Genomic DNA, 26,241 nt, shown 5'->3' on the forward strand with positions numbered 1-26,241 from the left:
GCAGCTGCCTCTTGGCAGAGCGAACTGGAGAGTCACGAGTGGGCACATTTGGCTCCAGCAGCAGTTGAGATTTTCATCATCCCCTACCTTTTTTAAATCATGTTTTTGATTGCAAGAGATTAGTCCCTGCGTTCGCAGGACCTGCAAAAACTGACACTTGGAGGGACACAAGTGGCCTGCAAAAACTGGCGCTTGGAGGGACACGAGTGATATCGGATTTGTGTTATCGTTGCCTGTTTGAAGTTTTTGTGTCAAGCGATGTGTACATCACTGTCGTTTGTGTCCGTCTTCGTGCCGCTGCTGATCATTTGCTGGGCGCCTGTGGTGAGTTCAAAGACACTTACAAACATCAGCACTTGTTTGGATTGTAAAAATAAAATCATCGTTTTTTTAAAAAAAATGGGATTTAATTTAATTGTGATGTTAGTATTGCATTGACTAGACATCGAACTAATAATTTGTAGAATGTCTGCACATTGTCTTCAAAAACGTTTTTTAAAAAAAAATATGATTTAATATCTGATTGTTTTCTTTAAAGTATTTAATTCATTCCATTTCTAACTACTTGACTCAACGGCCGTGGGGTTGCCAGAACCCATCCCAACTGACATCAGACATTTGGCAGGAGACAGCAATAGTTGGGAGCATTACTAAGAAATAGTTATTAGTTACAGTTATTAGTTAGTTAATTTAAAATTAAAAACTAAGTTAGGTGCTTACATTTGCCCCATTGATTTCTGGTTGTTGTTTATTTTGTTCCTGTATAAGCCACACCTCCTCCCTACATCCTTTCTACCGCTACTGGTGACATACAACCAAATATGTGCATATAAGCTGACCCCCTGATTTGAGTATTTTATGTTACAATATTGCAATTTTCCATCGCATCATAGAAAAATGACACAAGATCAACCCAGAGACAAGAGAAAACCTCAGAGGGTGGTTTTGGCCCACAGGCCTTGACCTTGACATATGTGATCCATATAAACACTCATTCATACCTAGGAACTATTTCGACCCACCAATCACTCTACATGCATGTTTTTGGAATGTTACAGAAAACCCATGGAGACTCTGTAGCGAGGTCGGTAGCTGGAGTTTAACCCAGGACCTCTGCACATGAGGTAGAGAAGCTAACCATCCACCTACCGTGCCATCATATATTTAATTATTCTGCTACATTTGTTCGGTGGATCCCTTAACCACTAGGGTTATAGGGGCAACATTTCCTGTGGGGTGTCTTGGGCAAGTACAGCCTAGTGGCACCCATCTGAACATAAATCTCTAAGCTTTTTGCTCCTTATGATCGTGAGCATTTACTCACTAGAAATTTAATTGTTTGCCTGTATATTCGCCTACTGTACAACAACATGCATTTTAGAGCATGTTTACATGCAAAAGTTTCAGGCACCCTTTGTTCTGCAATCAAATGAGGGTCTCATTACTTTGGACCGAGTCTGTTTGGGTGTGTGGCAAACTGACGTGTGATGTGATTTGGCATTTTTGTGTGTTCAAGCAGACCACTGTGGAGCCGCGGGAGGGGTGGCAAGTGTTTGGCACTGCCCATGATGCCGGAGGTCGATGTGTGTGCACAATGGTGGCCCCAAGGCTGAGTCTGTGCTCCCGTGATGCCAAAGGGCACCAACTGCGACAACTCCTGGAGAAGGCATGTGAATCTGCTTACACGCTGAGAAAATGATGGATGGAAGAAAATATTTATTGGTAATAGCTACATGGATGGATGGATGGATGGATAGATGGATGGATGGATCAAAGTATTTGTTTCTAATGGATACATGCACCAATAGATGGATGAATGACAAAATTTGTTGCTGATGGATGGATGGACAGATGGATAAAAATATATGTTGGTTCTGGGTAGGTGTATTAGTGAATGATGGATGGATTAATTTAAAAACGGATGGGAAGTCTGCACCAGTTATGCCAGTCCCTCATTGCGGCTGTTGCTTGGAAGCAGGTCCAAAACATGTCAAAGTCCATGGAGGTTCTGAACCTGCGTACCCAGAGGGACTTCCAGTACATCATAGGGATGGAGAGCCTCATTAAAGGTCTCCGCTCCAAGTTCAGACAGATGGACTCAGACAGGAGGACGCTGGCCGACAAAAAATTACTGGTACTCGTCTCTTTCTTTCCGTCTTGCCTCAAACCCAAGAAGATTCCGAGCAAATTCCTGGTGTTTTCTCAGGAGCTGAAGGAGAAGATGGACTCGCTGCAGCCGCTGATCCCAGTCCTGGAACAGTACAAAACCGACGCCAGGATCATTTCCCAGTTCAAGGATGAAATCAGGAATATGTCGGCTGTCTTGCTGGCCGCGCAGCAGCAGACCGGAACGTTTGACTATGACGAGCTGAACCAGAAAGTCGTGGCCTTGGAAAACCGTCTGAGAAACTGCATGAGCAAACTCAGTCAGTCGCAAAGTTAACCCTGTCATCCATCTCGTCCTTCATGTCCATCCTATTGATCCGTCCGTCCATTCATCCATCCATTTATGAGTATATCACATGTCTTTATTGTATTTGTTTTGTGTCTGCAGCATGCGGCAAGTTGATGAAGATCAGCGGCCCAGTCACAGTGAAGACCTCAGGCACCAGATTCGGTGCATGGATGACAGACCCGAAAGCAGCTCCTGAAAATGTTAAAGTGAGTAAATTGTTTTCTGTTAGGAGTTCAGATTCCCTCCAAAGACTTCCATGCAGTTCTCACAAAGTCTCTTCTAAGTTAAGTAAATAGATGGACGTAACAGTCACTTTGCAGTATTCATTGTCCTCACTGGACAAGAAACACAACAAAAAATATTGCTACTTTGCGCGCGTGCTTCAGTGCGTGCGTGCATGTGTGTCTTAAACACTCCGAAACGGCTGAACCGATTTTTGTGAAAATGTACACAGTTGTACTTTAGAAGTCTGAGAGTGTTTTGAGCTAGGTTGAATGTCAAGGAACTCCCCAAAAATATCAACAAAATTGATAGATGTCTGCTTTTGTGTACAAGCCTTCTGATCTGACTCAGATACAGCACCTTCATCATCTGGTCGCTGTTGTTAATGGTGTATAGCAAAGTTATTATTAAAAACATTTTACTGTAACCCGCAAAAAGGTTTTTCCAATATGTCTACGCCCAGCCAACAAGAAAAATATTTGAAAAAAGATGCCATTAAATTAAGCAGTTTCCCCAAATACAACAAAACAATAAAATATTTGGATGGGAAACCTTAACGTTTTTCTCTCTGCCATATCCCAGTGGTCTTCCAAAAACTGTCTTCTTTTGGCACAGGTTTGGTACATGGACGGCTACTCTAACAACAAGATGGTCAAGGAGTACAAATCCATGTCTGACTTTGTGTCGGGCATAGAGTCGCGGACATTGAGCTTGCCCTTCAAGTGGGCAGGTACCAACCACGTGGTATACAACGGGTCACTCTATTACAACAAGGTGCAGAGCAACATCGTGGTGCGCTACTGCCTGCGGACAGGCCGCGTGCTAACTCAGCGTGCGCTGGACTCGGCCGGCTTCAATAACGTATACCCTTACACGTGGGGCGGGTTCTCCGACATCGACCTGATGGCGGACGAGCTGGGCCTGTGGGCCGCCTACGCCACTAACCGCAACGCCGGCAACGTGGTCCTTAGTCGATTGGACCCCGTGACTCTGCGCCTGCTGGCAACCTGGAGCACGGGCTATTCCAAGCGCAACGCCGGCGAGGCCTTCATGATCTGCGGGACGCTCTATCTCACTAACTCACACCTGACCGGCGCCAAGGTTTATTATGCCTACCACACTCGCACGTCAACATACGAGTACACGGACATCCCCTTCCACAACCAGTACTTCCACATGTCCATGCTGGACTACAATGCCCGTGAGCGAGCGCTCTATGGCTGGAACAACGGACACCAGGTGCTCTTCAACGTCACGCTCTTCCACCTCATCGAAACCGAAAGTGCTTGAACATCGGCATCTACTGGGCCTGAAAGACAAGCTTGTTTGTTTTTTTCAGTATATGATGTCAAATTTTAATACAGTAATCCCTCGCTATATTGCAGTTCACCTGATACGGTCTTGGCCCTTTGAGGATTTTCATTAAGCAATCTGTTCTGCCAAACAGTCTCTAAGAAAGGTAATATTGGTTAAAAAATAAATGGATAAATGTTTATAGGTACACTACACAGTTCTTTAATTTGTTAAACAAATCCTTGGGCAGGAGCAGGGGACACAAGCTTCATATCACAAAGGTATGTCAGGAGTGCCCTAGCTTCATGCCCATAGATTATTCTTTGTCAGCAGAAAGCAATTGTGTGAGGAGATGAACCATGTTTATGTTTTTGTTCTTTGTGGTATAAAACTTAAGTTCCAACAGAGGCCACTGTTGGAACGAAAAGCACAAAGTCAGGAGTGATAAGTGGGTATAGGGAAGACAGGAACAATAAACAAGAGTGAAGCACTGTGACATAGTGTTATTTTTCAAAGTTGAGTGGAATAAAAAAAAAAATCACCCTTAAAACGACAACAAAAACAGTTAGGAATGACTAATTGTCGTTCATGTTACATCACCACTACCTCAAAATGATGGTAAGGTAAGCAGGAGATCTGTTTCCAACGCCCAGAGCAGGGGTAGGGAACCCATGGCTCGGGAGCCATATATGGCTCTTTTCATGAGTACTTATGGCTCCAAAATAAAATTTAACTATTGCACATATCTCTGTGGCGTTCCAAAGTCAAGTGATTTCATCCTGATTTTGGTCCATATAAAGCCGAAGCAACTTAATGCAGAAGTTTGATAAGAAACCATTTAAACTGATAAATTAAAACGCTGGCAAACAACTTTGATTGGGTGAGCAGTACAGGTGGGCGGACCCCCGCACACAGCGCAAGGCACTTCCTTCTCTCTCTTTCGCTCAGTGCAGTCTACACCGAAAGTGAATATGACAATATCCTTATCGTTTGCAGTAATTTGTGACGTTTTTACAAAAGAACTTTGCATGCACGTTGTTTTGAAACCGTTATTAGGACAAATTTCATGGAAAAAAATTGCCTCAACACTCTTAACTGAAGGTGGAAGACAAATTGTAAATTGCATATTTACATTGATTTGGGACACAGGATTTGGCATTATTATCATTTCATACATTTGATTAAATCATGAAATGACACACAGTGAAATAAAATATGCAGAAGAATTAGCTTTTGTCTAGAGAGCGTGTTTGGCAGTTTTTTCAATTTTGTCTGAAAATATATGATGTGGATCTCTCAATTTATTTTTAAAACATTTTTTGCTTTTATGGCTCTTTGGATCAAAAAGGTTCCTGATCCCTGGCCTAGAGGAATTATTCCCTTGCCCTTATCAAAGAAGTGGAAGGTCAATAACATATATAAAAAAGACAAACTTGATAGCAGAAAGAGGAAGTAATGGTATTGGAATTAAGTCTTGGGGGCTTTAAGTCCTTTATGAACTCTTTTTCTAATGACTTGATGTTAGTGTGATTTTTTTTACACACCAAAACAATTATGCACTCTAAATGGGGTTAAAATGCCAATACTTTATTTTGAAAAGCTCAAGGCTATATTTTGTCAAGTCACATTTATTCGTATAGCCCTTAATCACAAAAATGTCTCAAAGGACTGCGCAGGATTACAATTACACAATCGCCTGATTTTAAACCAACATGCGGGCACGCTAATTCAAGTAGGCACAAAAATGCATAAGAACAAAAAGAAAAATTGAGTCAGGGGAGCACACTATTTCTTTATTTCACTAAAAAAGTAGTAGGGTTTGGGTTTCAATCCAAGCTTCTAAAGTCTGATTGCGGTCCCAACAATAGACCCAAGGTCCCTTGGATTTCCAAATAGGGTTTTAAACTGTTGATAAATTGCTGAAACTCAGAATGGGGGGTCAAATAAGATTTGATGCATGGTTTTGGTTTTAAAAATGTGGGAGAAGGGAATTACAGTAATCCCTCGGTTATCGAGGTCAATGGGGACCAAAACCACCTGCGAAAAGTGAAAATCCGCCAAGTAGCTTAAAATGCTTAAAAAAAAAAAAAACTTTTTTTAAAAAATTATTTTATTTTATTATTACTATTTTTTAGACCTGCGAAGCTCTGAACCCACGAACGTGGAACCACGAAGTAGCGACGCCCCTTCAAAAATGCTTTTAAAAAAAAACGTTTTTTTTTTTGTTTTTTTTTAAATTATTTTCTTTTATTATTATTCTTTTATTATTATTATTTTTAATCATTTTATTATTATTATTTTTTAGACCTGCGAAGCTCTGAACCCACGAACGTGGGACCGAATGATTTTATTTTATTGTTATTATTTTTTAGACCTGCGACGCTCTGAACCTGCGACGCCCCTTTAAAAATGCTTAAAAAAAAAATATATATATATATATATATATATATATATATATATATATATATATATATATATATATATATATATATATATATATATATATATATATATATATATATATATATAATTTTATTCATTATTTGCTTTTTTAATTTTTTTTTTTTTTCAGACCCGCGAAGCTCTGAACCCGCGAACGTCGAACCGCGAAGTAGCGAGGTCCCACTGTAATGAGTGTTTAAAACTAGGGTTCTAAAGAGAGGGGTGTATTCTGACAGGAGATTTACCCTGGGTGTGCAGTTTTAAACTGTTTGTGAAACAATGATAAGGATGCAAACTAGAGATTTCAAAGATGAGGAAGGGTTGGGTTATAACCTGGGATTACAATTTTAATCTAGGATCTTGAATTAGTGATAGGGCACCCGAGAAATGGGTTTTAATTAGGGGTAGTAAAATATTTTTTAATGATTTATGATTTTTTTAATGATATTGTTATTATAGTTTGAAAAAACTCTTACAATTTTAAAATGAATGAAAGGACATTTCTGAATAAATAAAGCAGCTTTTATTTGTAGCAAAAAATATACAACCAGCATCTGCTCTTGCCCTTACTATTTTCTTAGGATGAATATACTGTGGCATTAAGTATTAAAGGGACAGTGTGTATTAATTGCCTCCTAGTCCTCAGAAAAATATATTTTTTTTAAATTGATTGATTTGAATAATAATCAAAAACGCATACAAACATGCTTTTTTAAAATACTTGTAGGTGGAGAAATTTGCATTTATAACCTGAGACTCACCTAGTGACATCATTTTAGGCCATCTTACTGCTACTGGTACCCCAAAAACACAAAAACTTTGTTAAAATCCGGGCCAAGAATTGAATAGAAAATTGAGGCCGTCTGTTTACTGAGTGTACGTAGCTTGTATTTCTCCTTGTGCGTTTTAGCACTACACAATACACTTACTAATGATCAATAATACACACTGTCGCTTTAAAAAAAATGCTCTCATTTTTAAATGACCCATATATAAGCCTGTGTTGCACATTATTTCAAAGCTTCCTTTAAAAACCACAGCCTCTCAAAAGCTTCAGGGGAAGTGAGGATCTTCAGTTTGATTTACACAATATATGTACAAACAGTTTAACGTTTTCGTTTTAGGTTTTCCTCTTAACGGGTGCGATTTTGACATCCTTGCGTCTGCCGGTTCCGCGTCGCTGCACCGTGACAGCATCGTCCTCCATCGTTTGTTGCTTAGCAAAGTTGACAAACACCTGCAGATGAACACACAGATATGTTTGCTCGAGCCATCAAACAAACATATAGAGTGGTGCCTCTTTATACAGCCCCTCTAAACATGAGAATTTCGATACACAAGTTTTATTTGGAAGAAGAATATCGCTCACAAGCATTCCTAGAGGCTACCAGTGGAGGCCGCCTAAGACCGTTGATAAAGTTACAGTAACTTTAATTTTGAGTGTACATTAAGTGCTTACGTATCATCATCTCTCGATATCATACGCCAAATGCTCCCTTTATTATTGGTTGCAATTCCCCTTGTTAGGCGCTAATAAACCTTAGGAAACATATCGCGGCAGCTATTTACTCACAGCAAGACAACTATCAAGAATACCCTGACAATATTGGTTGTCTTCTGCTACCAGAGACTGACGCGATCCGAATTCGATTTTAAATGGGCGAGACGAGATTGATCTTTTTTTTTAACACCCCAAAATCTGCTTGTTACATGAGCAACTCAAGCTACAAACAAGATCCTGGAAAAAATGAAGCTTAGTATGAAGAGCTATCACTGTACACACACCAAAGAAAATCATCATTAATAACGTGCATTACGGCCAACCTGGTCTAGGGTGGTCTGCGAGACGGAGTAGTCCTGGATGCCGAGTCTGTCCTTGTTGGAGACGACCAACTGGAAGATTCTGGCTAGCGAAGACGAGGCAATGTGGTACTGCAACGTGTTGTAATGCTTCTCGCGCCGCACGCACGTTGGGAAGCTGCTCTCCATGAAGGTCTCCACGGACTCCAGGTCGGGGGGTGTACCCGCTTTGCCCGCCCTCAACTTCATGGTTACCACGTAGCCGTCCCCGAATCTGTGCCGCATGCCATACGTGTTGTTTTATTAACAAGACCTATGCAAGTTCTTATTTTTGTCAAGTCATATTCATTTGTATAGCCCTTAATCACAAAAAGTCTAGAATGAGTAACACAGTATTAAAAGAGCTGTACGAAAACTGTTATTCTTTGCTGCCATCTCCTGGCTTGTGTCATCAATGCAGTATCAGTCAGTTCGTCTATGATGCGCGTGCAAGTACATGCATTTCTTGGCTCCATAATGTCTTTTTTCAGATTTTTGGGGGCTTGGGTTGGCGTTTGGACTGTACTTAAAACAGGCCTTTTCCTACTTTCACTATTTTCATGCTACCCTGACAAAGAAAAAACAGTATGACGTCACTCTCCAGCACTCCCCCCAGCTCCCTTTCCTTGAAAATGTGTTCCATCCTGAACAGCTCTGACAAAATTAAAATTAAAGGAGATAGGCACAGTGGAAAATAAAAAACAGAAGGGCTCTTTCAATTAAGTTGGGCATTGTCAACACGTATTGAATAGAGAAAACATCTAGCTTTCAACTTCTTAAAGGGACAGTGTGTAGTGTTTAGTGCCTCTTAGTGCCAAAAAAAACTTTCAGTTAAGGAATAAAACATTGATTTGAGTATTAGGCAAAAATGCATGGACTGTCGTCCATGCATCCATCCATCTATCATCTGCACCGCTTATCCTCACCAGGGTCGCGGGGTGCTGGAGCCCATCCCGGCTACCTTCGGGCAGTGGTCAGGTGCCGCCATGTTGGTCTGGCATCTTGCAAAAGAAAACTAGTGCCCCAGCCTACCTCGTAGCAGAATCAGACAACAATGCCATCTAGTGGTCAAACATTGCTCACTAGGGCTTTAAGGACTCCTCAAATGACGCACCCCACCTTAAAGAACAGCTTTTTATAATTAAAATACACTGCTTTAATACTATTTTCTTATTTTATGATTTTGTACTATCAGGAAATGTTTTTTGTCATACTGAATGTTTCCCTTTTTTGAATCATTTATTCCTGTATGGACTTAAAGGGACAGTGTGTAATATTTAGTACCTCCTAATGTTACCAAAAAAAAAACTTTATTCAGTAAATAAAAAATATAGATTTTGGTAATAAGCACACATACATGAACCGTCATACCAATGTTAATTTTTATAGATTTTCATGGGTCGAGAAATTTGTGTTTTTTTTACATAGCCTAATTCATACCTAGTAGTCGCCGCCATGTTTGTCTGGCATCTTGCTGCTAGGTTGTGCTCATTTGGCAACGATTTACATTCTCATTAGACAATACAGTGCCATCTATTGGTCAAATATTTCACAATTTGAATAATAGTCATTATTTATTTAGTAGTAATTGTATCAATCAATACAACTTGCAAAACACATATTAGCATAAAAAAATGATCTTTTCTTCTTGAAAACACTCCAGTTCTTTTTTTTTAACTAACAATGCCGAAACCTAAATCTTATTGAACAAAGCAACTAAATAAATCTAACCCTAATCCTACCTAACATTAAGCGATTATTTGTCACTAACCTTTACCCTAACCCATAAACTCTATATTGAGTATTATTTTTCAATTGTAAAATTCCAGTGTGTTTTAAACACGCTTAGCAAGCCAAGTCATAGGCACAAAAGAGCAAATGTAGGCGGTTGCTGCCATCCGAACAAGTCTTACTTGTATTTGAGGTGCTGAATTGTTCCCAAACATTTGAAGGTGCCGTTGACCATGATGGCGAGACGCGTGCACAGTGCTTCACACTCCTCCATGCTTGAAAGCACAAAAAACAACATCAAACCAAAATCAATCCTTATCATAAGTTTAAATGTAATATTAGTTTGGCAAGCAAAAAAGCTTGCTTTGAAACTGCAAATGTTGAGCCGAGGCACAACCGATTTTTCATGAAGAAATCTCAAAGCACACCATGGGTCAAACAACCCTTGAAAAGTATCAATTGTTTAAAGATAGCAATCTACTGACATGGATGAATGTTACAGTATTATAACGGTTCAAACAATCAGCTGCCATTTTTTATGTTACCAAATTTTTGTACCAGTTTTATCTAGTTTTTGTAAGATTTTAAGAAAAACAATACTTTATGTAAGCTGTCACGGTTGCCCATGGCCCTCTCTAGGGCCCGCTTGTTTGGCGCCATCTGTTGCTCGTTGATTGGCTCCCCTCCTATACAAACTCATTGCTCTCATTCACTCCTGGTCAGTCCGTCAACAAACCTCTGCACTTGCAAGACTTGTGGTTTGACTCTGTCCGGTATCCTGCTCGTGTATCCAGTATCGATCCGCCTGTCTCGTCCTGTCCGGTATCTTGCGCCAGTATCCGGTATCGATCCCGCCTGTCTCGTCCTGTCCGGTATCTTGCTTCAGTCTCCAGTATCTGGTATCGATCCCCCCTGTCTCAGCCTGTCCGGTATCTTGCTCCAGTCTCCAGTAACCGGTATCGATCCCGTCTGTCTCATCCTGTCTGGTATCTTGCTCCAGTCTCCAGGATCCGGTATCGATGTCATCTGTCTCATCCTGTCCAGTATCTTGCCTGTGTATCGATTCCGTCTGTCCTGCCCTGTCCGGTATCTTGCTCGTGTAACGATTCCGTCCGTCCTGCCCTGTCCAGTATCTTGCCCGTGTAACCAGTATCAGGTATCCACGCCGTCCGTCACGTCCTGTCCGGTATCTGCTCGTGTATCCTGGATCTGGTATAGATCCCGTCTGTCCTGACCGGTTTCGATCTCTTATGCCCAGCGATCGCCAAATGGCTGGCGTTTGTGTCCCTGCGCATGACTGCCCCTTTTCCCGTAAAATAAAGCTTGTGTGAAAACATTACACGTCTGGGTCCACCGTCTGTTCGGGCTCAGACACTCCCTATGAAACATTTTTTTACACTGTGTTGTGTTTCTTTTTTTGGTTGAGTAATATAATAATTAATAATAATTAAAATCTTCAATATCATGTGCAAGATTTTGACTTTGATTCTTTTTTTGTGTGCAATTTTAAACAAAATACATTATCAAATATACTGTATTAGCTGATCATGAGTATTTAAAAATAAAAAAAAGTAATTTGCTGCCACCTCCTGACATGATTAATCAGTGGAGGAAAGCAGATATTGAACAACGACATGCCTTTCTAAAAAGATAAAAAAGGCCAATTTCCTGCGGCACACTAGAAAAGGTCTACACTGGTAAACTAGTCAAACTGGTGTCAACAACTGCCTCCACTTAAAGTTATTTTGATGAAGCCCAATCAATACTCAGATTTTTATAATCCATTATTATTTTTCTCATCATTTCATTGTGCTAGGGCGAGATAGACGCCGTCATCTAACCTGTGCGACGTCAGTACCACAGCCCGGCCGTCGCGCATCACGCTCAGAATGGCGTTCCAAAGGAAACGGCGGGAATGCGGGTCCATCCCCGTGGTGGGCTCGTCCTAAAAGGCAAACATTACCCTGCTTGGAAAACGTTCAGGGAACTCAAACAAACATTCTCACTAACATGGCTGCAAGGATTAGTCGACAAAAATGGATAATAAAAATAGTCGACAGTGAATTTTCCAACAGTGTGAGGCCTTTCCCATTGTTGTAATCTCCATTGAGAGTCACTCATGCGCAATAGCGTCTCTGTCTGAAGCCGTAATGTTCAAAAATGATGGCGTAAACATTAGGTACGCGTTCAATAACTTCAAAAGAGTTTATTTAAAGTTTCCATGTTTTCGAGCATTTTATTTTGGATACGGTGAATGAAAGGACAAGGGGCTACGTTTGCAAAGCAGACCTTGCGGATCATGGCGATACCTCAGTGATAAATTAACATTTAAGAGCATTCAGACAGTTAAACGAAACGGAGTCTGACTCACTTCGGTAAGATTAAAGGACATTTTATACACTTATATTTGTGTGAGAGTTTGAGCGTTATGCCAGACTGCGGCTGACAAATGGATTTCAAATGTCAGCTGTTAAAACGTTAAAAACTACAAACGTCAGCAGTTAAAATTGTTAGATGAGAATGAAAAGTTTGTTTCTTATATTACAGTTCACCACTGAAAGTACTTCACAAAATGAACATCATATTTTTTTATTTACTGTTGTGCTGCTGCTAAGGACCCTGAACTTGGTTTAAAGGGATTAAAAAAATGTTTATATGATTTTAATTTGCCTGTACCCAAAAATGGACTGAGATTTTTTTTATGGATGTATGTATCTTTACTGATCAAGCACCGTGCCCAACTGATTTTGGATAGGGCATTTCTATTTACTTTTTGTGCAAATCCGTACTGTGTTTAATAAAATGTGCATTTTTTTCATACCCATTTTTCTTTTTATTATCATTTGCCGCGCTAATTACGAAACAATTGTGATTAGCCGATTAGTCGACTAATCGTTTCAATATTCGTTGACTGGTCGACTGTTAAAATAGTTGTTAGTTGCAGCCCCACTCACCAAAAGGACCAACGCCGGGCAACCGATCATGGCGATGGCGGTTGACAGTTTGCGTTTGTTGCCGCCGCTGTAGGTACCGGCGCAACGACCTGCGTACTCAGACAGGCCCAACTTTTGGATTCCCCACTCGGCCACCTGATGTGGAAGGAAATTATTACAATTCGTTTTCTGGACTGTTGCTGTCACAAGAGCACACAAAGAGTCGTCTTTAATTTGCCAAAAAGCATCTTGAGATTACCCTTAAATCTTATGGAGAAACATTCTGTAGACTGATGAGTCAAAAATTGAACTTTTTGGAAAGTGTCCAGTCAGTTGCATTTGGCATAAAAATAGCACAGCACTTGACAAAAAGAACATGAAGACAACAGTAAAGGATGGAAGTGGCTATGTGATGGTCTAGGGCTGCTTTGCTGCCTTATGTCGGGGACAACTTGCTGTGGTTTACTGATTAATGAATTCTGGTGTTTACCAGAGGAGTCTGATGGGGAACGTTCGGCCTTCAGTTCGTGCTCTCAAACTCAACCACTTTTGGATCAACCAGCACGATAACGATCCGAAACACACCATAGAGTCCAGCTCTGAATGGCTGCCCCAAAAAATAAGAAATCAAATTAAGGTTCTGGAGTTGCCAAGTCAAATTTAAATCCAATTGAGATGCTGTCGTGTGACCTTAAACAGGCAGTTCATGTTAGGAAACCCTCCAATATGGAAGATTTGAAACAATTTTTCAAAGAAGAGTGGGCTATAATTCCTCCACAGGGTTGCGAAAGACCAAATATTGTAAAGGGTTCATTTCTGTTATGGTTGCCAAAGGTGGCCAAGCTTGCTGTTAGGTTCAGGGGGCACTACTTTTTACTTTTTCACATAGGGCAAGATTGGTTTTAATTGTATTTTGCCTAAATAAATGAAATCAACATTACAAAACTCATTATGTATTTCCTTGGTTGTCTTTGTGGGATATTGAAATTTGTTTGATGATCTGAAACCTTTGTGAGTGACAAATATGCAAAAAGCATTGAAATCAGAAAGGGGGCAATACTTTTTCACGCCACTGTAGGTTGGTCGAGTTGTTTTACGTATGTGTACAACTCATACCGCAGCGTTATCGACGGACAAGCAGACAAAGGGAGAAAAATGGCAGGGCGACTTTGAATGCAAAATACAATTCACAATGAAAATCAGCCAAGTATCAAAATTGGGAAAGGTAGTACATACAGCGAAGGATTAGACTATTTTTATCTCGGGGTGCCCCTCTTTTAGAACTCGGAAAACACAATAGGTATGCTAAAAATGTCAAGATCTAACCCTGGGGATCTCGTCTTCAGGCACCCCCCGAAGGCGGGCATACAGGTACAGGTGCTCCCTGCCGGTCAGTAGCTCGTCGATGGCGTCCAGCTGCGGGCAGTAGCCCATGTTCTGGTGCACATCAAGAATCTCCTTCAGGATGCTACCACGCACACAAAAAGTAAACAAAAGAGAAAATGCTGGATGACACATATAACCCTAATCCTACATTAAAAACAGTGCAACCATCAATGATAAAGGATCTGCATGGAATTTGGAACTTTTTCACCTGCTGCTGCCATCTCCTGGCTTATGTCAATAATGCAGCTCATTCATGATGCGCATGCAAGTATGTACATTTCTTAGACACGCTCAATTAACTCTTTTTTCATCTTTCTTGGGGTTGCGGTTGTTATTTTGTCTGTAATTGAAGGAGGGCTTTTCTTACTTTCACCATTTCGATGCTACGGTTCATGGATCACTTAATCACCTGGGTCGTCGAGGAATCGTTGAGGACACAAATCTGTAGAGTTTTTTTCCACTGCTTACAGTCCCTGGTCTGTGTTTGGGTCGTACCAAAGTTGGCACCAGTCCATTCCTTAATATGTCGTCCTAGTTCTTTTTCAGTCTTCCTCTCCTCCTGCCCCTCTGGATTGTGCCCTGGAGAATAATCTTGGCCAGTCCTGATGATCTTGTGCAGGACCATACACTGAAGTTTCCGTCCGCGCAGAGTTGACAACAGTTTTTCGTGGGGTCCAACGTGCCCTTTGATGGTTTTGCACACCATTTTGATTATCACATTGGCTATGTAGCAGATGCCTAGAAGTTTCCTGTAGCGGCACATCTCCAAGGCCTGGATTTTCCCTCTTCAGCTTTACTGTAAGAGTCCATGTCTTGCAAGTGTAGAAGAAGATGGGAGTAACTGGCACTTGCACGAGTCTTTTTTTTAATTTCACTCCTATGTTCTTTTCCCTCCGGATGCGTTTGGGTCTGGCAAGTGTGGCTGTGGTTTGCCCAAACCTGGCCAGGATTTCTGGCTTTGCCCCCTTTTCTGATATGACTGCTTCAAGATATTTCAATTTGGTGACCGGTTCAAGCTCTTTGTGGTTGATGGAGATGTTTTTGGTGATACCTTGGGTGTTGTTGGTCATTACTTTTGTTTTTTTTCTGGGGTGATTTCCATCCCATATCGGGTTGATGCTTTGTCCAAGCGATTGACAAGATCTCTGATTTTATCTTCTTCTCCTGCCAGTCCAGCAATATCATCAACAAAAGAGAGGTTAATGGCATTGTGTCCCCCAATGCTGCCTGTACCTTCATCTTGGTCTAGACTGTAGGGGTTTTAGTCGTGATCCTCTCTCAGAAGATGTTGAATGAAGTTGAAAAGAGAAGGCAGGTTTGTCTCACACTAACTGTTGTTTCAAACCTTGTTTCATCGGTACCATTCATCAGCACCACATTTTTGGCATTTGGATATAGTTGTTCAATGGTCTGAACTAGATTATGGCCCATGTTGTAATTCCCGACTTGCCATACTCTGTTAAACGCCTTCTTGTAATCTATAAAGATGTACATAGTGTGAGTTTTACTTTCTTTGGTAGCATAATTATTAGCAATTTTCTCCATGCAGATGGACACTCTCTTGTTTGCAAATTGTTGTCAAGATGCCTGTAGTTATTTCACCACTGTTTTGTATGAGTTCTGACAGAGGCACCAATTAACTCGCTAAAGAACTGAAAGTTTCCAGGAATCTACAACATCCTACTTCTTCTCGGAGGATAGGGAAGTCATCACTTTCATACTACACAACAGAACAAAAACCCCTGGGCACGAGCAGGACGTCACTCTCTAGCACACCCGCCACACCATATTCCTCCTACCTAATGTGCTTCGCGTCCCGAAGAGCTTCGCTAAAAGTAAGGTGACAATAAAGCATAAGGGCTCTTTGAACTGAGTTGGGCATTGTTAACACACATTTAATGGAGAAAGCTTTTGAAGGACACCTAAATTGACGCACCCCACCTTTAGCACAAAAAGGTTTGAGTTGGTACCTGTAACCAACCACAGTCGCTTCCCCCGAGCTGACATCAGTGTCGCCCGTCAACATTTTGAAGGTGGTTGTCTTGCCTGCACCGTTCACGCCCAAGAGTCCAAAACACTGAGAAGAGAAAACAAGTTGCGGTCAATCATGGACAATTTATTACATCCACTACACAGCATCATCTCCAAACAGAAGAGCAGATTCAGCGACAGAATGCTCTCACAGTCTTGTTCTACGTACAGACTGAGGAGATCATTTCTTCCTCATGCCATGAGTCTCCTTAACTCCACCCGGGGGATTTAAAGCCCACATTAAACCCCACCCCACATTTGCAAATTACCTTATTTTTATTACAGTGTGTATTTTCCGTAGCACTATTTAAATACTCTGTAGCAAAACATTATATTGGGTATTTTTCAACACAAGGATACTGCTGGAAGTGTGAATTTACCTACGGGGATGAATAATGTATCTATCTATCTATCTCTCTCTCTATCCATTTATCAATTTATCACCTTTTGAAAAGAAGATGCCGGCATTGGGAAAAAAACCTACGCTAAATAGCCTAATAAAACAAATTAATTAATCAGGACCAACTGGCTTGATTGTTTTGTCCAAAATGCAATGATTGGGTTATTTAAAGACCCCAGTTTTATTGTGTTTGTTGTTTTGAAAAAAGATTTGAAGCGTTTAAAGACAAAAACATCATTTTTCGTTTCTTTAAAACAAAATGACACAATGTTGGGGTTGTTTTATAAATCTTAACATTGTTATAAACCAGGAGCGGGCACATTTCTTGGATTTGCGAGCTTCATGGAGCTAAAACATTTTACTTTAGGGACCAGAAAAAAGAAAAAAGAAAATGCCCGATTGATATACTTAAATTTTTGTATATGCTGACACAGAGCTTTGAATATGATACCTTTAAATATGACACGAGATAAAAAGATAATGAAACCGTACCCAACTATATTTGTTTGCTTTTACATTTACAAGTTACGTTTAATTTTCTTCCAAATTGTTTTGAAAAACATGGAAATGTGTATATAAATTTCTTTATAAATAAGAACTTTTAATTGAAGCAAAGAAATATCTCTCTTTCAGCACTGAACTTGATTATTTGCATTGAAAAACATGAAATGCAGTAGGGCTAGAACAGAAGTGCATGGAATTTGATCTTCTTGATGAACTTAATAAATGATTTAAAAAAAAGAGTAAGTACAGAAAAACATAGCTGTTTGAATATTGGACATAAGCGTATTTAAATATTTAGTTGCTATTGGGGCACACAAAGAGCACTTAGGATTAAAAAAGCACCAAAACAACCTCACATTTTAATATTTACTTCTTTTTAACATATATGTGAGCTAGAATGCTAATTTTTACAGTTTTTGTTCGGCGGGCTTGACTAAAATACCTGACGGGTCGTATGTCTCCCCCAGGCTTATCTATTTTCTACATGCCATTACAAAATATTTTGATTTTTGCTTGCTCGGGAAAGACACAATGTATGTTTTTGTTTTGTATAAAATATGTCTAAATAATTATGGATACTTAAAGAAACAGTTTTTGGTTTTAGTTTAGCATTTTGAGGATATTTTCTTGTCAAGAACAAACCTCGCCAGCGGGAACCCCTACACATATCCCATCGACAGCAGGTTGCTTCCTTCCCACGTAGGTCTGTGAGAAAAAAACGAACAAAATAGAGACTCTAACATCACATACTCTTGATTTTTAAAATGATTTTGCTAAATAAGAAATACCTTGGTTAGGTCTTTAATGTGCAGGATGTCCGACTTGCTGCCTCCCTCATAGATTCTTCGTCGCTCACACGCTACGTCGTCGTCCTCGTCTGTTGCCAGGCTATGCTTGCCCTCCGATAACCTGAAACCAAATGCATACTTGTCAACTTAAATATTTTCCCCATAAGTTATACATTCTTTGATCATCTTAAAATGTGTACGCCATAGAACACTTTTTGTACGGGAATTTTTTGTTGTTAATTTATTATTCGTAGACCAATCTTTTTTAATAATATTGTCACAGTACCCTAGAAAATGCAGTCAACAGTCAACCTGAGCCGATTGCTCCCCTTCTAAACAATTGCAAATCCTCGAATTAATTAGTAGATAATAAACTTTACAAACACCACGCAGAACCTACGCACTCAAACCAAGACAAAAGATTTAAAGAAAAATCAAAGATAATTTATGAATCAAGTTTATTTACCAAATAGATTTTGATCGTGCATGAGATTTACTGGGAACACGCGACAATATTATCATTCACGATAACCTTGTCATCTGAAACCGGTGACCGAGACGATCGGGATTAGAGCCAAGATGGAAAAAAGAATAGAATTAGAATAGAATTTACTTTTATTTTCATTCTTTGTAACCATGCACACAGAACGCAATGTCGATACACCTGACCCGTACGGTTAAACTGTAGTGAGCCAATGCAGCCGCAGCCAAACAGGGCGCCGCCATTTTAGACCCAACTGCTGTGTTGGGAGTCATTAGGTGACCAAACCCCCCAATTCCAACCCTTAATGCAGAGCACCAAGCAGGGCAGGCAATGAGTACCAATGTTGTAAGTCTTAGGTATGACTCGGCCGAGGCCTGAATCAGCGACCTCCCAGTCTTGGAGCGGGCGCCCTACCATTTAGGCTACCGAGCTGGTGTAAAAAAGATCGGTCTAACAAAAAAACTAGGTCATCCTCTTAAGATCTGGCATGCACATGTGTGGACATCAATGGCATCAAACAAGAGACTCTGGTCTCAAAAACAAAATCCTGTTTAAAATTGTTACACACAATAAGGGGAATTGCAATCATTAATAAGCGGGAACAATCGGTTGAGGTTGACAGGTATAAAAACGAGTGATTCTGTGGACCATTCTTCTTTGGGTGAAACCAGCATTCCTGGTTGTTTCATTAGTATCAATTTTCAAAAGTTCCCATTCTTTAATTTAAAACATTACAATGTTACAATGCATTACCAGTGGTCTAAAAAGAAGCGGTACTGGATGAGAAGGTTGAGAGCGAAGTAGAGAAAACCCTCTGTAGCCATGAAGCAAACATTCCGCCCTAAAAAGTCCCATCGGAAGGGATTGGCGGCGTGCTCCTCACCTGCCAGAAAAACACCCATTAATCGGACCACGAGATGCTTACACTTAAGCACTTTCTTTTACACTTTGAATTCTATGTGTAAAAGATGGTCATTACCAAAGTGGGCATAGACGTCAGTGACCGCCTGGTTCATGGCCATGTCGATGAGGCCACGGCCCAGACAGAAGTGAGGAAAAACCAGCAGGCCTTTCTTCAGCCACTCGTTGAACATCAGCAATGACTGATTTTAAACATGCAAAAATCATCATTATGTTATATCCAATCAAACCATACTGTACCATACCATACTAGCAATGATGTGCAGTCAAGGGAGGAAAGTTAGCGACAGCCTCACCTGTCATAATGGAGATATAAAACTAAAAATATATGAAATGTTTATATACAGGATGTTCCAAATGTAAAGTCCCCATATCTCTTTAACTATAAACGACAGTAAGATAAAAGTTGTGCCATTTTAAAGCTAATTGCATTAGTTTTTTTTTAAGTCTATTGATTTTTAAATTTCTTTAATGGCATTTACTCAACCCGAAATGGCATTTTATGTGCTTGAATTTGCTAAAACTAGATCATCGATTGATGCTCAATGTACATTTCCAAGAACATTTGTAAAGGAGCCATCAGAAAGGACATCCATAGTGAGATAACGGAGTGGGTACTTATGCAAAGCTAAAACAACGGTACGCCCCTCAACTTCAAAAGATGGAAATGAAAAAGTTTGAACTGATTTCCAGTGGAGCCCCCATTAATCGATCAGACTAGCCAGTAAGGAGCTTTAGTGTTCGACAACAACTAACAGTTAGTCCAACAGTTGAAGAACACTGATAGACCAGCTTGCCGTGACTTTTTTATTGCAATGCAAAATAAGAAGACTGATTTGATGACTGGCTTGTTTTCAGCAATGAGGCAACTTTCCATGTCAACGGCAAAGCTAACAAGCACAACACTTGCATATGAGGTACTGACAACCCACATCATCTTCTTGGGCATGAGCAAGATTCCGCAAAGGTGACTGTGTTTTGTTCTATGTCGAAGAAAGATGTCTACAGACTATTCTTCTTTGAAAGAGCAACAATCAATGATGAGACGTACTGCTGGAAAACTGGTTAATGGATAAATTGAGTGAGAAAGAGTTTGGTGACTTAATTTTCCAACAAATTAGGGCCCCAACCCACTGAAGCCTGCTGGTTAAACAGTTTATGAACACAACACTGACAGATATATTGGATGGTATGCGCAGAATGATCATGTTCTCGTGCCCTGGCCACCCAGATCTTGAATCTCAGATCATGCAATTTCCTTTTGTGGGGATTTGTGAAAGGATTGGTCTATGTGCCCCCTACTTTAAGAGACGTGGATGAGCTGAAGCCACAAATAACAGAAGCTGTTGCAACAATTGACAATGCAATGGTGGGAAACGTTTGGCAAGAATTTTTAAATTTGCTTTATGTGTGTCATGTGACCAATGGTGCTCACATTGAACATCTTTGAACATTCTATATTAAAATGTTAGATTCCAAGCTTTCTGATTTTACCAGATGTGCTTTTATATCCTCAATAGTTTCTAATGGGTTTTTTTGAATGTCGAAATGTGCCCAAGACTTTTGGCATACAGTGAATATTAAGTGTCATTTAACTTCCCCATTTTTGAATTTTCTTTTTCAAAATTGTTGAATTTTCACATTTACCGTTCGAATACTGAGAGCGCGCAGCTGCCAAAAATCACTTGTCTTATGTAACGTTCCATTGGGTGTCAGGGGGCGAAAGGGAGACCATGACCAGTGATTTTGATTTGGCACACTCCCTCAGGGCCAATCAATACAATTAGCAAGCTAAAAGTAATAGTTAGCCAAGTTTTTTGTCACATTATTTGTCCTTTATCTCTTAAAAGGGCGGATAATTTCTTGAAATTGAAAGAGTTGTACAAGCTAGACTTGAAATCAAAGCAAGAGATGTTATTTTAAGGACGACCAACACAAAAGAGTCAGAAGAGAAGAAAGTCAGAAGAGATCAGGGACAAATGTCCTCACTGGCAGTGATCTTCATTGAAGAGAGGGACTTTTAAAACGGAAGAAATACAAAGAGTACTTATTGATGCTTTTATTCAAAAGGAACGCCAAATGGACTTCATCTATAAGTCAAGACGAGCACATTTTAAGTGTTAAAAATTTTTTTGCTACAGTTTTTATATTGCCATAGAAGAAATGCTGGTTCAAACAATCTAATGATCATTAAGCTGTAGAGTAACTCAGTTTATTTGGTGATCTGACTGCGCCTCACCAGAAATGAACCTTAACACACGTCACTGCATATGATACTGTGTATAATATACCCATATTGTTTTTATAAATGTATGTGCATAAAACATTAGTGTGATATTGCTTACCCGGTTGTTGTCGAAAAGCTCCAGGATAAAGGTGACAGCGCTGCTGTTGATGCCGATGAACAGGTTGATGCACGACAGAGACACGTAGGCGGTGCTCGGAACGGTGAATAGGTACGACATGGGGTACATCATGGGGGTCACAGACCACCTAAATCCACAATACAACTGCTCATTACATAATGAAAAATGCAATCACTAAATATGGGTATATGCAATCGTTGTCAACCATCGGTGGTCAGTACCATGGATTGTTTGCCTTTTTGCTAATATAGTATTTATCCGTGTATACTGTAGACGTGTTTTCTTTTACTACAAAAAACCCTCAAAATTGGGTGCACGTCGCAACAAGGTTATTTTCAGTATTTTAAATGAGCAATGATTGATCAGTTGGCAAATATTGCTGAACACATTTCCTCAGCATTGGATGCATGTAATCAAACCCAGAGTGCTAATCACTTGGCCATTGAGGTTGTGATGACAAAAGGAAAATATTTTATCTCATCATCAAACTTTCTTTTTACTTATGGAGCCACATTGACCAACATTGCAATGAAGAATAATGGGAAAGAGTTTAGCCAAAATAACGTTGTGCAAATTAGTACCGTGAGTAATTATAATCTGATAGAATTCAGATGGAGACTAAAATCCTAAAATGGTGTTGATATTCAACAGGAGAGTACTCATTAGATTTTCCATTCTCAGCTGCCAATGACCCTGCCAAAAAGGGAAATGCCACCCTAAAATGGCTTTGCGTTTCAACGCGGGTGATGCTCTAATGGCGCACAACCATTCTAGTTTTATTTCAGTACAGTTCTATGTGCATGATTTGTCAACACTCTTTACCCATAGAGCAGGAGCAGCACTACAAGGGCAGGCAGGTTGGTTGAGGACGTATAACACTTTTTGTCAAATGCCACGAAGATGGCGACCACCAATGCAGCGCTGATGGAGTAATTCACCTGCAAGCATGATTCAAACAGCCTATCAGCAACAACACAGCAATAAACAATAAAAGTAGCCGTGTCACTTTTCCCTCACCATGTCCCAAAAGAAGTTGGAGAGCCAGTAAATGAAAGGGCTAACGCCACTGACAAACTGCAAGTGTTTGGCTTTGGTGGCACGCTCCTGGATAAGGTAAAGGACGAAGCTGGCTGGAATGAAGGACATGGCGAAGATTACGCAGATGGCCACCACCGCGTTCACAGATGTGGTTAACCTGATGACAGAAAAAAAACGAGCTCAATCAAAACTAAGCAGAGGAGAACCCTATTCGCAATCTTGCTGGAGCAATTCTCATTAGAAATGCGTCTGACTTATTTTTCAAAAATATTTGTATTGATGTATGTTGTCACTTGCTGATTGGAATGTTCTGATATCGTTACACTGTCAAGGCACTGTATTAGCCTTTAAATTTTTTCAATAGTAAAATTACTATATAGCTCTTTGTTATCACATAGAATATTGCCAGTTGGTCCTATTTTATTAGCTCGTGGTATGATGTAAGACCATCTTCCCTAGCTAGGCGTATTTCAGCTGATTTAGTTCTCTGTCTGCTAACTTTATTGCCAGTATAAAACAACACCAGCACAAAATGAAAAACCCTTACGGATCCACCATGGCGCATTTTGTACGTATTTTGCTATCTTATAGTTAACAAGCCCAATGTGTTTGGTCTATTCTGTTTCTTTTTGAAATTGTACCTGCAAAAATACATTGTGTAAGGTACTTCGTATGTTCTCACTATGTTTTACTAATGCAGAGCTGTGTTACATTGAAAATCATATTTCATAACCCAGAAAGAGGTGGAACATTTTCATATGTATCATTTAAGAGCGCCCTTTTAAAGTCAAAGTAGTTGTCAAATAAAAACAAAGAGGCCAGAAACATATAAATTGCCTCGCAGTCTGTATCCATGGGCTGTAAGGCTGTTGAACTCTGCTCCACCTCCTCTCTTCCTCTCTTTCTATTTTCATAGAAAATGCATATTTAGTATTTTGCTATATACTGGCATAATAAAATATAGAAGATTTATAGTAGTCAGGAGCCCTGTTAATGGTACATGTTCACCAGCTTGTTGCCAGTAAGCTATTCACAATGTAAATACTACTTGTTTATTTGTGGTTGAATTAGTCTAGTTCTACAGGACACCATCTGTCATTTCTAACATTTTACAAACTTCCGGTGCTTGCAAGGATTAACCGACTTGTAAGTCAGAGGTTAAGCACTCACACGGTGACTTCTGAAAGCTGCTCCTTGGTCAGGTTCAGGGGGTGGTTGAGGGCAGTGATGCCAAACTCGATTGGTCTCGCACTGGTGGGCAGGAATGCCCGCAAGATGGCGTTGTTAGCTACGTTCATGAAGGCCACCATAGCGTGCCATCCTTTGTTGTTGTACCACACCTGTCAGAGGAACAACTTTTATGAACTATCCAGCATGCAACCAGAATTTACAGTGACAATTCACTGATTTTTCTGGACAAGTTTACAGACTGGGGTGTCGTTGCTGTCATGCACTTTCCGGACAAATTTTCAACACGTTACCTAGTGTTTACTATGTTTGTGTACTGTAATGCTAAATCTATTTCACCCTGGTCGTCCTGGAAGGAGGATTACCACTTGTGAGGCCCCTTCTCAAGGTTTCTCTTTTTTCTCACGCTGAGGTTTTGAGTTGTTCCTTGCCCGCATGTTGGTTTAAGATCAGGTAATTGTGTATTTGTAATCCTGTGCAGTCCTTTGAGACATTTTTGTGATTAAGGGCTATATAAAAATAAATGTGACTTGACTTGACTTGATTTTTTTGCTCCCTAGATCAGTGGTCTGCAACCACCAGGCCATGGAATAATACCGAGCTGTGGGTAGTTTGGTACTGGGGCAAAGAAAAAAAAATAAGTTCCATTATTTTATGGACGTGTGCAGGAATCTATCAGGCGGTGCAACTCTCATATTAGAAATGTGGATTCCCACCTGTAAAAGATACTGTGAAGGCTGAATAAAAACGAACTTTTGCTCTTATATGCAAAAACCTTGGGGAAAGGCCAACTATGTCATGCTAAAACACTTGTAAAAACTTTGAAATGAAGTTGAAGGATGCATGGATTCAATAACATGACACATGGACCACATTACACCAACAAGCTTTTTAACGATTGACGTGACATTTTGCATTAAATGTTACAAAAGCGACCAGAATGTGTTGCTTTTAGCACATCAGTCTGATAGTTTAGGTGTCCTGTGTTCAATTCCAGGAACCGGCCTCCTTGCATGTTCCCCCGGTGCCCTTGGTCACTCCGGTTTCCTCCCACATTACAGAAACATAGCTGATGTGCCTAGCACCTCAGTGCCCCTCGCTAGGGTAAGCAGTTCAGAAACGTGATTTTGGTGTGATGTTACGAGGATATCTAAATGTTCCACAGTATTATCTAGTGGATGTATGCTCATTATTTTTACGAATGTTTATCTTTTTAAAAATGTTATAATTGTTTTAATTATTATCGTTATTACCTTAGAGAAAGTACAAACATTTGTAATGCCGCCCTTAGGCCGGGAAACCTATCAGACAATAAACCAGTCTGTGATTACAGAAAAGGTTGCCGACCACTGCCCTAGATGACCCCTTTCCCTCAGATACTGCTTACCTTTATGTTGAATTCGCTTTCCATGTATCGTAAGAAAGGGCCGAGTTCTCTCCGTGCTGTTTTGGAATATTGACCCTGCCAGAAAACAGTTGTGATTACTGTGATTAAAGGAGGTCAAGTGTGTACTCCGAGATAACAACAAGACTTGTTACCCCAGTGATGTTGAGCATCCGCCCCAATTGATGGAAAACATTTTCTATGTCTTTGGGTTCTACATTCAGGATTGGAAGCTGTCCACCCACAGAAAGGCCGCCATATCTGAGGAGAAACTCCTTCTAGTGAATTCATTTTATATTTTTATCAATGAGGAATTTGAGGAACATGTAGTGGTACTGTAGTTACCTTTGTTCATTCACCCAGTATTTGCTCTTTAAACTGTGAACAACGAGAGAGGAGTTAAAAACAGCTTATTCAATAAAAAGACAAATATACTTGCATGAGGAATATAATAAGCCAGCAATGAACTAGCAAAATTAGCCTTTTGTTTGTTTTTTTTCTCTGACAGAAACCTAAAACGGGGAATTTAATTAGATAGAGGTAAAAAATATAAACGTATAAACGAAGTTAGCTCAAAAATGAACCTATCCATTACTGGGATCAATTTGATCCACCTTTCAGGGTTATTTTGTTGAGAATAAACACCATATCTAGGTGCAGAAACCTGAACCAAAAAACTTCTTTTTTTCAGAGTCATTTTGACGGCTACAATCCAATTTATGAGTGTAGGTGTAAACAACACATTTTTAAGGGTAGTTTTCTTTTCTTTTAAGATAAAGATTTTTTTCCAAGGAATTTCAAAATAAAGTATTCCTTTTTTGTTTTGTTTGTGAGAT

The 26,241-nt window shown here is 40.0% G+C and overlaps 2 protein-coding genes across 6 annotated transcripts in view; one reads left to right on the top strand and one right to left on the bottom strand.

Moving 5' to 3' along the window:
• LOC148373629 (noelin-3-like) lies at positions 1 to 5,179 on the top strand. 3 transcript variants are annotated; one of them, XM_088353562.1, is made up of 6 exons: positions 1 to 324; positions 1,517 to 1,666; positions 1,979 to 2,134; positions 2,207 to 2,426; positions 2,555 to 2,661; positions 3,293 to 5,178. In XM_088353562.1, exons 1-6 carry the CDS (start codon positions 259 to 261, stop codon positions 3,965 to 3,967), a joined length of 1,374 nt encoding a protein of 457 aa, XP_088209688.1. In that variant the 5' UTR covers positions 1 to 258; the 3' UTR covers positions 3,968 to 5,178. The 3 variants fall into 3 exon arrangements, with proteins under 3 accessions (XP_088209688.1, XP_088209670.1, XP_088209679.1); XM_088353544.1 differs by having other exon boundaries at positions 1,979 to 2,426; positions 3,293 to 5,179; XM_088353553.1 differs by having other exon boundaries at positions 1,520 to 1,666; positions 1,979 to 2,426.
• Positions 5,180 to 6,650: 1,471 nt separating this feature from the next.
• The window catches only part of LOC148373630 (retinal-specific phospholipid-transporting ATPase ABCA4-like), a 67,987-nt gene continuing 48,396 nt past the window's right edge, over positions 6,651 to 26,241 (bottom strand). For all 3 annotated transcript variants that reach the window (XM_088327520.1, XM_088327511.1, XM_088327503.1), the window contains 18 exons: positions 25,751 to 25,783; positions 25,561 to 25,666; positions 25,409 to 25,483; positions 24,004 to 24,173; positions 22,813 to 22,990; positions 22,618 to 22,733; positions 21,775 to 21,922; positions 19,488 to 19,611; positions 19,262 to 19,391; positions 18,025 to 18,145; positions 17,879 to 17,941; positions 16,272 to 16,378; positions 14,242 to 14,383; positions 12,937 to 13,071; positions 11,824 to 11,927; positions 10,165 to 10,257; positions 8,237 to 8,486; positions 6,651 to 7,649 (listed from right to left, as the gene is read on the bottom strand). In XM_088327520.1, the coding sequence (XP_088183646.1) occupies positions 7,533 to 7,649; positions 8,237 to 8,486; positions 10,165 to 10,257; positions 11,824 to 11,927; positions 12,937 to 13,071; positions 14,242 to 14,383; positions 16,272 to 16,378; positions 17,879 to 17,941; positions 18,025 to 18,145; positions 19,262 to 19,391; positions 19,488 to 19,611; positions 21,775 to 21,922; positions 22,618 to 22,733; positions 22,813 to 22,990; positions 24,004 to 24,173; positions 25,409 to 25,483; positions 25,561 to 25,666; positions 25,751 to 25,783 (2,212 nt within the window). In that variant the 3' untranslated portion in view covers positions 6,651 to 7,532. The remainder of the gene's footprint in view (positions 7,650 to 8,236; positions 8,487 to 10,164; positions 10,258 to 11,823; positions 11,928 to 12,936; positions 13,072 to 14,241; positions 14,384 to 16,271; positions 16,379 to 17,878; positions 17,942 to 18,024; positions 18,146 to 19,261; positions 19,392 to 19,487; positions 19,612 to 21,774; positions 21,923 to 22,617; positions 22,734 to 22,812; positions 22,991 to 24,003; positions 24,174 to 25,408; positions 25,484 to 25,560; positions 25,667 to 25,750; positions 25,784 to 26,241) is intronic.

This window comes from Urocampus carinirostris, chromosome 1, assembly GCF_059441175.1.
Source record: "Urocampus carinirostris isolate Australia breed hairy pipefish chromosome 1, RoL_Ucar_1.0, whole genome shotgun sequence".
Lineage (NCBI taxonomy): Eukaryota > Metazoa > Chordata > Actinopteri > Syngnathiformes > Syngnathidae > Urocampus > Urocampus carinirostris.